The sequence below is a fragment of the Pteropus vampyrus genome, unplaced genomic scaffold (genome assembly GCF_000151845.1).
Source record: "Pteropus vampyrus isolate Shadow unplaced genomic scaffold, Pvam_2.0 Scaffold394, whole genome shotgun sequence".
NCBI lineage: Eukaryota > Metazoa > Chordata > Mammalia > Chiroptera > Pteropodidae > Pteropus > Pteropus vampyrus.
In genome coordinates, this window is record NW_011889175.1 from 390,438 (window position 1) to 401,437 (window position 11,000).

Genomic DNA, 11,000 nt, shown 5'->3' on the forward strand with positions numbered 1-11,000 from the left:
TAGCTAAAAATACCACACACACACACACACACACACACACACACACGCCACTGCTTTCCTATGTATTAAATAAATCAATATTTTCATTTTAATTCCTCTTAAATCAAGTTTTTACTTTATACTGAGACATTTCCTAGATGTTTTTGAAATTTTTTTCAGGACCCATCTTTGTGGGTGACACACTTTCTGATTTCTCGCATATTTACAAATACCTTTGCTCTTTTGCTTTCTTACATTAATAACACTTAGACGTGCTTATATAATCCTCAGGTTACAGAAACTTCCCTCCAAAAATACTATCAATGTGTTCTAGCATTTAATTTTGTGGGGAATTTATGGGGTGAGTCTGACTTCTCTTTATAAAAATGCTTTTTTTTCTGTTTAGATTCTTTTTAGTTTCTTTATCTAGTCTTAAAATTCAAAAGTGTCATCAGGATATATCTAAATACTGATCTCTTTTTAAAATTATGCCTAATATCAGTGAGCTCTTTTATTCTGTGGATGGGCCTTTCTTCAGATCAGGACAGTTTTCTTTTATTACACTTTTTATTATTTCTTCTGTTCTATTTGTCCTGGAATTTTCTTAAGTAGTAGTAAGTATATATTTGACATATGTTACAATTATATCTTTTCTTTTCTCCATCTCATTGTTCTTGATTTCTGGAAGAAACTTTCAAATTTTTAATTCACAAATTTAATTTTATTTCACTCACTTCTTATCTATTCCAGCTCCTTTTTTATTTCTTCCTGGCTCATGCCCAACTATCTTTTCATTAATCACAAAAACCAATCCCAGCCGTGGTACAGTTGATTATAGTGCCACCTGCCTCACTCTTGAAAGTGTTACTGATAAACCTCAGGCCCACCCTCAGTCCAGTGATGGCAACATTGCTAAAATAGAAGAGATTATCTTGCTACTCTGAATCCCTCTGGGTGGTAGTGTGAAAAGGATAAAGAATGCAAAGGACAGATCCTGAAGGACCTCACCTTTCATGCTGGGAGTCTGAACTTGGCAAAGGACAGTGGAAAGCCATAAATCTCTCTCCTCTCGACAGATACTCCATTCGCAGGACCAGTGACAAGGGCCAGTTCTTCCAAGTAACCAAGCAAGGGAACATTTACAATGAGAAAGAACTGGACAGAGAACTCTACCCGTGGTATAACCTGACTGTGGAGGCCAAAGAACTGGATTCTAATGGTGAGTGGCTCCATCTATCAGGGGACTGGGCTTTTCTCCCTTCCCTCATTCTTTCAAAATTGGCATAATCTGTCATTGTGAGTCTAGAGATATTATAAGCTCCTGCTGAAGCACCACTTAGCTGGGATGCTGTAGAGCCTCTATCCTCAAGTGTGGATGGACCAGCAGCAACCATATCCCCTGAGACCTTGTTAGAAGGGCAGAATACTGGGTTCTGGCCCCAGACTGAATCAGAATTCCATGCATATTACAGTTTAAGAAGCATCGTTAACAAATAGGCTGCCAGATGTCCCTGTGATGAGAATCACCTAGGGAACTTCTTAACATAGAGCTTCTCAGACCCATTCCCAGAGGTTCTGGTCCAGTGAGCCGGAAACAGGGCCAAGAAAACTGTATTGAACAAGGGCTACATGATCCTTATTATTGTGGACACTTGGAAAAGGCTGCTTTGGGGACTGTTTATGTTGCAGTTAGTGGACTGAATTCAAAATGTACAGCAGCTTCAAACTCCAAGACTGTCAGGCTCTTCATAAATTAGTGTAACTTGTGCCAGAGGGAAAGGCAAGTATTGGAGTTTTACACCCTTTGCCTACATGAGAAAATCACAACTGCCCTCCAGGGGAGGGATTAACAGTCCCACCTTCCCCAGAGACAGAGTGACCTGGCCAAGGCCCCGCAGCACCACCCTGGAGGGCCCCTGCCTCCTACTGGGTGTCCCCAAACTCCCACGTCTCCCAACATGGCAGCCGGGCCAACTTCAATGGACTCCTCTAAGTATTTTCCAGATCGATCTTTGCCCCTTTCTTTCCCATCTAATATCATTCACACAGTTTTTAAATTTTAAAAGTAATAATTTGTTACTCATTTTAAAATATGGAAAATACAGAAAAAAAGAAAATTATCCCCCCCATAATCCCACCATACTGTTAGTACTTTAGTGTATCTTCCCTACCTCTTTTCCATATATACTTTTATACAAGTTTATAATATTTGTATAAAATCATATCCTGAATATTTACTTAAATTTATTCCAGAACCATTTTCTCATGGTACTAAAATATACTAAAAAAAAAAAAATCTTAAAATTTTTAAATTACATTTTTAAATGTAATCTACAGGGACATTATAAATGGCCACATATTCCCTTCTTTTAAAGTGACATAACATATTAACCCAGTCTCACTTAGGTGGTTTGCTTTTTAAATTATTTTGTAATTAATTTATTTAATAAATCATATCTATTTCAATTAAGTCAAATAATTATATCATTAATTTAATAATTTACTTAAACTGCTTAATCCAATTAATTTAATTAGAATTTTTTTAAATTCGCTTAGGTTGTTCACCTTTTTATTCTTACAAATTCTTCTTTAGTAAGTTTGACCCTCTTCTTTTCTACTCCTTTCATCCAGAACAGCATCCCTGGCCTCTCTTCTAGAGGTCCATAATCCCCTCTTCCTGCAAAATGGGCACCCTTCCAGGGTTCCCCATCCACACACCTTCTATCCCCCAGGGCTGGCATCAGCTGAGCCCACTGTGGTGACAAGTCCTTTACTCCTGCAGGGAACCCCACAGGCAAAGAATCCATTGTGCAGGTGCACGTTGAAATTCTGGATGAGAATGACAATGCCCCAGAGTTGGCCCAGCCCTACAATCCCAAAGTGTGTGAGAATGCTGCCCAGGGCAAGGTGAGTCTGACTCAGGTGGGAGGGAAAGGCGGCACCCATCTGGCACAGGCTGTGGGACACCACCTCCCATCCGTCACCTGGCATTTCACTGAGCCTAATGTAACTTGCACAACAACCTTGAGGAAAGGTGACCTTATTCCCACTTTATAGACAGAGAAACTGAGGCTCAAAGAAAATATATGTAGAACATACTGGCAGGGAAGGGGCTGGTACCAAGAGTGGCTTTGTGGAGATTATTTAGGTTAGCATTGCAGGTGAGTGGCAGCCACGGTTCGGTCTAAACCCAAAGTCTCCATCACTGAACCCCAGACCATCCCAGTACCACAACTGACCATCCTCCATCTTCCACACTCCAGCTGGTCGTACAAATCTCGGCAACAGACAAGGACATAACACCAAGAAACGTGAAGTTCAAATTCTCCCTGAGCACTGAAGACAGCAACTTCACCCTCATGGATAATCACGGTGCGCATCAAAGCAGTCAGCCTGGTTCCAAGCCGGGTCGGGGATGGGGTTATGTGAGTCTTGAAACACGGGGGTCAAGGACCAACTCAATGAATTGCGGGCAGGCCCTCACTGGGCTTTTCGCGTTACAGAATATTTTGTACAACTCCCGCCACATGATCTTATTGGTCTGCAGAGGTCAGAGCCAATCTGGCCAAACTGCCAAGTGCATATGGTCTGCCATTCCCCATAAGACGCTAAGTCAGCAAGGCACACGGAATAGATATGGGGTGCAGACTGTCAGCTCCGTTCACAAACTAGCCAAGGAATTCCTTTCTGAGACCTGAGATCTCTGTGCTCAACACAACTACAAATCGCTCCGTGGCACGGAACTTTGAGGTTACTCCCAAAGAGTCAAAACCAGAAATGTGAAATCTGAAATGCCGATGATACAGAAAACTTTGTCTTAATTCAGTGATAACAACAACTTACCACCAGGTGGCCCAGGACAGGATCTGGTCTGCCGATCTGGTCTGCCGGTCTCACCCCAGTCCTGTGATGTCAGTAGTGGCGAATCAGAGCTTCCGATGAGTATGTGCTTAGGACAGTGATGATGTTGAGCTGATTAAATTCCAGCCAACGGGCTCAAAGACAGGCTTTCATGGCTTCAGCAACTTCCTCAAGAAAATAGAAAAAAAAAAGGCCCCTTCAGTCAGTCTAAAGAGAGCAATCGTTCAGCCAGCACGGGGTGGAATCCCTGCCCATCCCCAGCCGGCGAAACTGTGATTGAGGAGGGTCCCTGTATAGAGAGAGCCATTGCCACGGTTGAGGAAAGTCAGCAAGTAGGGGCAAGGTGGCCGTGATGTGTTGACAGTCAGTGACAGACCATTCAACATTCAGCTGTCGTTAGCAGTAAGCAACGTGGCAAAAAAATACCTGCGACCAAATCCCCAAGGTACATCTCAATCCCACCTCAGAGAGGGTCCGCAAAGGGGTGGAAAACTTAAGTGCCATCCCAAAGACACCCCATGTGTGACCAGGAGGCACACCTGTTGGTCTCGATTCACTTATAATAGGAATGTCCTGTTACAGTATTAAATGAGTATAATGAGAAATTTCAAATCTCCCATAAAGCATCAATGACCATATCAGTTATTTTCAATTATAATAGACATGGCTACTTAATAATGAAATGCCACTGCCTTACATCTGAAATCTAAAAGATGACCACCTTTGCTCTTGGCTGGCTTCCTGAGTGGGCAGACCCTGCTGGTTGGTCAAACCCGCCCCTTCCAAATCCTGGAACGGGGAGTCCCTGGACTTTCCCCTGACCATCAGCACCACAACCTTCTAGGGAGCCTACAAAAGACAGAGTATCTGGCCTCTGCCCAAAGCCACTGAGTCAGAAACGGGGAGGAAGGGAGAGAGGAAGCGAGAATTTGCGGGAGGCGGGGGAGAGGAAGGGGAGTCTGAAAATCAACAGGTTTTACAAGTTTCCTGGGGAATTCTCTTGTATATGAAAGCACTGATCGGAGCTGAGGGGGAGAGCCAATATTTGGGCCAAAGCACAGTCCCAATTCCAGCCTGCCCAGGAAATCCTCAATTACTCAATTACATATGTAATGATTCCCTCGGTGCCCCTGAAACATAAGCAGTGTTTTCACTTTCTAACCAATTTGCAGGGATAACAAAAAGAGCCTCAGAAGTTAGCCCAATGCTAAAAGATTTTTTAAAACTTCATTTTTCCCCTGTTCACTTGTCAGAGTTTGAAACAATACATTCATTAATCGAGCTGAAAGACAGTCACCTATTATTGGAGTGGGGTTAGGGAGGAAGAAGGGCTCAGCATATCAGTTGCCCACAAAAACAGAAAGCAAGGATTTTACATTCTGGCCAAGCCATTCTTAGAGGCTAAGTCAAAGGAGCTGCCCAAAATACCCCCTCTCTCTGGAGGAACAGACCTGCACTCAAATTGCTGAAACATGAGGCAGAGGATGCAAAAGGCGCAGAAGCAGCCCAGGCAACACACAGGCTGGTGCAGTCAGGGAGGGCTCCCTAGAGGAGGCAGGCCACAGTGTCACTGTGGACAAAGGGACTGGCACTCCAGGCAGCAGAGCCTAACTCTTCATCCTTGTCGTTTCCAGATAACACAGCCAACATCACAGTCAAGTACGGGCAGTTTGATCGGGAACGAACCAAGGTCCACTACCTGCCTGTGCTCATCTCAGACAACGGGAGGCCAAGCCTCACGGGCACCGGCACATTGGCTGTGACAGTGTGCAAGTGCAATGAGCGTGGCGAGTTCACCTTCTGTGAGGAGCTGGCCCCCCAGGTGGGCTTCAGCATCCAGGCGCTGGTAGCCATCTTCCTCTCTATCCTCACCATCGCAGGTCAGTGCCCAGGAGGGCAGAGGGGGACAGTGAGGGAACTGTGCCAGAGGAGGAAGAGGCCAGGGATCCATGCCCAACCCTGGGTCAGTACCCCACCCTGGGCCCTTGGGTTTCATAGTGAGACTTCCCTGGGTGCCTAAGGGTTGGGGGTGAATGAGGCGGGAGGAAGGAGTGGGGCTCGATGGCCCTCCCCCATTGTCATATAAAATACTTTATATATGACATTCATTCATTCGCCTTTTATATTTTGAGCACTTGTATGCCAGCACTGTTCTAGGCATTTATTTACATAAATCCTATTTTTCAAACAGAGGATACAGTTTCTCTTTTGGAAAGAAATGAAAAGTTTCAAAACTTGTAGTTTAGCTTATCTCCAGGGGCTTTCTTTCCTTTTATAGGAATCCTCCAGCTTTGATTTTTTTTTTTTTTTCTTGTCTCGGCCTCCAAAATTTTTTTCTTTTTGTATTTTAATTAGTTTCAAGTATACAGTACATTGGTCAGACATCTATATAATTTGTAAAACGGTCCCCCCAATTGCTCCCTCCCTCCCCTGACCCTCACCTAGTGAATGTATTCATTCTAATTGGATTCCCTATGCCCTGCTCCCCATCCCCGTGTCCATCCATCAGCTACTAATTTGTACTTCTTTAACCCTTCACCCCATTCTCCCAGTCCCCCAAACTCCCCTCCCCTCTATCACCAAATCGTCCACTATATTTGTGAGTCTGTTTTGGATTAGTTTGTTCTTTCTATTCCTTAGATTCCGCATATAAGTGAAATCGTATAGTGTTTATCTTTCTCTGTCTGACTTAAATACCTTCTAGGTCCATCAAAGCAATACGTTTTTCCATCCCCTTCCTTTTAGTCTGTCTTTTAATCTGAAGTGAGCCTCTTATAGGCAACATGTAGGGGTCTTGTTTTCCTTTCCATTCATCCACTTTTAGTTGGAGCATTTAATTCTTTTCTATTTGAGATACTTATTGATAGGAATGTAGTTGTTACCATTCTTTATTCCTGTTTTTGATACATGTTTTTTCTTCTTAAAGAAGTCCCTCCAACATTTCCTGTAACACAGGCTTGGTGGTGATAAATTCCTTCAGCTTATTTTTGTCTGGAAAGCTCTTGATCTGTCCTTCAACTCTAAATGATAGCTTTGCTGGATAAATTATTCTTGGTTGTAGATCCTGGGTCTTCATCTTGTTGAATATTTTTTGCCAAGCCCTTTTGTCCTGCATAGTTTCTTTTGAGAAATCAGCTGCCAGTCTTATGGGTTTTTCCTTACAAGTAACTGTTTTTCTCTTGCTGTTTTTAATATCCATTCTTTGTCTTTAACCTCTGGCATTTTAATTATGATGTGTCTTGGTGTGGGCCTCTTTGGATCCTTAATTTTTGGAATTCTCTGAGCTTCCAGGGGTTTTATGTCCATTTCCTTCCCAAGTTCAAGAAGTTTTCCATCATTATTTCTTCAAACGGCTGTTCAACATCTTGATTTTCTTCAGTTACGCTGATCAGACAGATATCTGGACCCTTATTAGTGTCCCATATGCTCCTTAAATTACTTTTATAGTCTTGGCATCTTATCGCTTGCCGTTCTGATTGACTGTCCTTCGCTTTCCCATCCTCTAGATAGGGCATTTGATCCTTTTCTTTATTCACTTTGTTTATTCCTTTGTTTATTCCATTTAATATACTTCTCAGATAATGTATTCTCCATTTTAGACTAGTTCCTTTTTATAATTTCCATTTCCATTTTTATGTTTTTTCTCTTTGTTGAAGTTCTCACTGAATTTAACCAAAAGTTCATCGAGCATCTTTATAACCAGTGTTTTGAACTCTGCATCTGTTAGATTACTTGACTCCATTATACCTGGGTCTCTGTTCTGTTCTCTCATATGGTTTTTGCTTCTTTGTCTTCCCATTTTGGCTGCCTTTCCGTGTCTATTTCTACGTACTAATAAGCAAAGCTCCTAAGTCTCCCAGTCTTATTAATGTGGTTTTGTGAAGTAGGTGTCCAGTGGCACAGTCCTGAGAGGGGTTCAGCTACAGGCCAAATTTAGCTCAAGCCTCTGCCCCACCAGGGCCACCTGTTAAGAATTAGCAAGCAATCCACAGATGCTTATAGTTGCCTCAAAAGGCCACGCTAAAAACCAAGGCCAGTTGCCTCCAGTGTGAGTCTAGGCGCTGCTCGGCAAGGAGCACCTGACTCGCTGAGGATACACCTGGATGTGGCTTGGGTGGTGCCACGAGTTGGGGGAGGTGGGGTTTCAGGGAAACCTCTGGGCAGAGTGACCTTTGTTATCCAGTCTGATGACCTCACGGCAATGGCGGAGCTGTGTCCACGCACTGGGAGAGGGGAGGGCTCAGCAAGGAACAATGGATACCACTGGCACTTCTTTACAGAGCGAGTCTCACCTAGGCCCTCACTCTGACAATGTCTCCCTGTAAGTCCCTGGTGCCCCCTGTGCACAGCCGAATCGGTACTGGTGCTCAGAGCAAGCAGGTCTGTCACCGCGAAAATCCGCTCGCGGACGCGGCCCCTTTAAGAGGCATCTGCCGCTGCCGCTGCCGCTGCCACTGCCACAGCCTCTGTCTCACTCAGCTGCTCAAGACCGGGCCGCCCCGTGTCCTCACCCCGTCCTACCTTCTGCCATCGCAGGGTGATTTCTTGGATTTCTCCCTAGTTGTATGGCTTGTTCATCTAGATCCAGGTGATATTTCCTTGCTGCTACTCCTTGTTTCCGTCACAACTTTGATTTGGTCGCCAGAGGGATGAACAGAGCCTCTATCATCTAAGCCTTTTTGGTTCTAATCACTGGGCCTCCAAAATTTTAGGAGCATTTAGGCCTTGCCTTAATTTGGGTTCCCAGGAAGAAGACTCTGGGACAAGGATTGGGGTGCAAGTGGTTTACTTGGGAGGTGCTCCCAGGAAGCCCCAGAAGGAAGAGGGGTATGAGATAAAAAACAAAGCAGCCAAAGAAGGACACATTGTCACCTAAGTTACCACTGTGGATCACTGGAGCTTCCTCCCCCTGGGGACAGGGAGGCAGTGTGGCCCTCACAGCTGGTGTCTATCCATCAAGTCCCACCCGCTGATGGTTTGGGGCTCCTCTCAGAGGCATAAAGTCTCCCACACTTTACGTGCCATGAGATGGCGCAGGGCTGGTCCTCCAGAGGACACCCTCAGATGGTTGCAGATCGCCCTATGCACTACAACCACAGGACCCGAGGAGATGGCTAGGACCACATTGTCTGCTCCAGGCCTTTCCTGACAGTAGCTCCCCAAGAGGCCCTCTGAGTTCACCCCCATTCTGGAAGGCTTCTCTGCCAGAAAGTCCAGACCCAGATTCCTCTTTTAATAATAATTAATAATAATGATGGCAGATCCCATTCGGGACTCTCCAAGAGATAATAACCTCTGCAAATCATGGGATGCCCTGGTTGTCCTCTGTTGATTTCATTCTAGACTTCATATTTTTTTTAATTGACTTTAATTATCCTATTAGTTTCAGGTGTACATCATAGTGATTCAATATTTATATGCATTACAAAATCCCCACGATAAGGCTAGTTACCACTTGTCACCATACAAAATTATTACGATATTATCAATTCCATTCCTTGTGCTGTACAGTACTTCTCTGTGAGCCCTGGTTTCTAGAGGAGTTGGAACAGACCTTGGAACAGAGGCTTTTCCTACCCTCATCCCAGTCTTTCTTTCCAGCCTTTGCCTCTCAGTCCTCCTGTTGACATATCGTCTACTCCAAGCTAACTGAATTTATGTCCCCACTATCCTCCCAACCCATGTCCTTCTCACACAATTCCCTCTCTTCTCTTCTCTCCTTTCCCCCCAATTCCTTAATATCCCACATAGATGTATCCTTGCCCATATCCATTCCAAGAACCTGTCTGATAAACAATGAACACTTCTGCAGACCCCACTAGCACCAGGCGCTGGACCAGGCTGGGAAACCAGCTGTAATTAAGAGACACTCAGGGTTTAAGCTTATTAAGCTAACATTCTGACGGAAAATGAACGTTAAACAAATGATTACATAAACAACTAAGTACAATTGTGATAAGAGCGTTTCATCTTTCAACAGAGAGAGGGGATCAAGGAATTGCTTTCTTCCCAACCTCTTCTCAAGGAAGGGGTTACAGTGTGATGCAGGAAGGAGCACGCACAGTGGGAGACATCTAGCTTCAAACTCTGGCACTGGCTCTTTTATTTGTGGAGCCAGGAGCAAGTTACTTAATTTCTCCAAGCCTCAGTTTCTGTAAACTGGGGGTAATAACACTTATCTCAAAAGGTTGTCGTGAAGATTAAAGTATCTAAAATACCTGGCAGAGCACCTTGATATAATGGTTATTGTACTAGAACATTAAATTAGAAGCTTTAACCAAGGCACCAAGCTATAATAAACGCTACATTGTAAAAAATAAAATAAAATAAAATAAAAAAAGAAAAGATCATTGGCAGAATTTTAAAGTAGATAGCTGAAAACCAGTTATACAACCTGGAATCCGTCCACTCACATCAAGTCAAGAGAGTGAAAATGAAGAGAGAATTTTGTAAGGAAGATTTTTGAGGAGAACTGTTGGGTGCTGTGGGTCCCACCTTCATCTCATTGGTAGTTTTTTTGGGGGGGGAGGCAGAGTTCTGCCCTTGGCCTTGGGAGAGGCTTTGGTGAAACCATTCAGAAAGCTATAGTTAGGGCCCCAATACTGATGCCTGACTCCTAACTGAAAAAGCCCAAGCAGCTGTGTCAGTAAGTCAGAGGACATCACTGAAGCAAGAACTTCCAGGTTCCCTTCTCTCCATCCTCCTCACTCCTAACTTTGGAGGGATCAGAAGCAGAATTAACAACTTGTGGAAGGAAGAAATGAAAACCAAGGAAAAAGAAGAGAAGGCCCATGGGATGGAGGGGGCCTCCCCTGCAGCAGACAGTCCACTCGAAATCGGTCCTACCCGAAGGAGTTGAGAAACGTTTTACTTTTGAGTGAAGATGCAGTGTTATTCAATGTTTCGGACTGCTAACATTTCATTATTGAATCGAGGCTATGTTTGGGACTTTGTCACAGCAAGTTTTATTATCTAAAAGTGCTCAGAAAAGTTATGAAACCCACCAGAATTTTTCCTCTCAGGGCAAAAGAAAGATACCTGCAGTGAGCAATTTTAGAGGGACAGTGGACCAAAATCAAAACTGCTTTTGTGAACAAATCTATGACTCTTGCCCTCAACATAAGTTATGTGATTATGGCTCTGGGCAGGCACCTAACCTC

General features: G+C 44.0%; 1 protein-coding gene across 1 annotated transcript in view; it reads left to right on the forward strand.

Moving 5' to 3' along the window:
• Window positions 1-11,000, forward strand: part of CDH5 (cadherin 5) — a 27,200-nt gene that overhangs the window by 11,834 nt on the left and 4,366 nt on the right. The window contains exons 6-9 of the mRNA XM_023523586.1: window positions 1,056-1,198; window positions 2,762-2,886; window positions 3,243-3,351; window positions 5,475-5,720. Of these exons, the coding sequence (XP_023379354.1) occupies window positions 1,056-1,198; window positions 2,762-2,886; window positions 3,243-3,351; window positions 5,475-5,720 (623 nt within the window). The remainder of the gene's footprint in view (window positions 1-1,055; window positions 1,199-2,761; window positions 2,887-3,242; window positions 3,352-5,474; window positions 5,721-11,000) is intronic.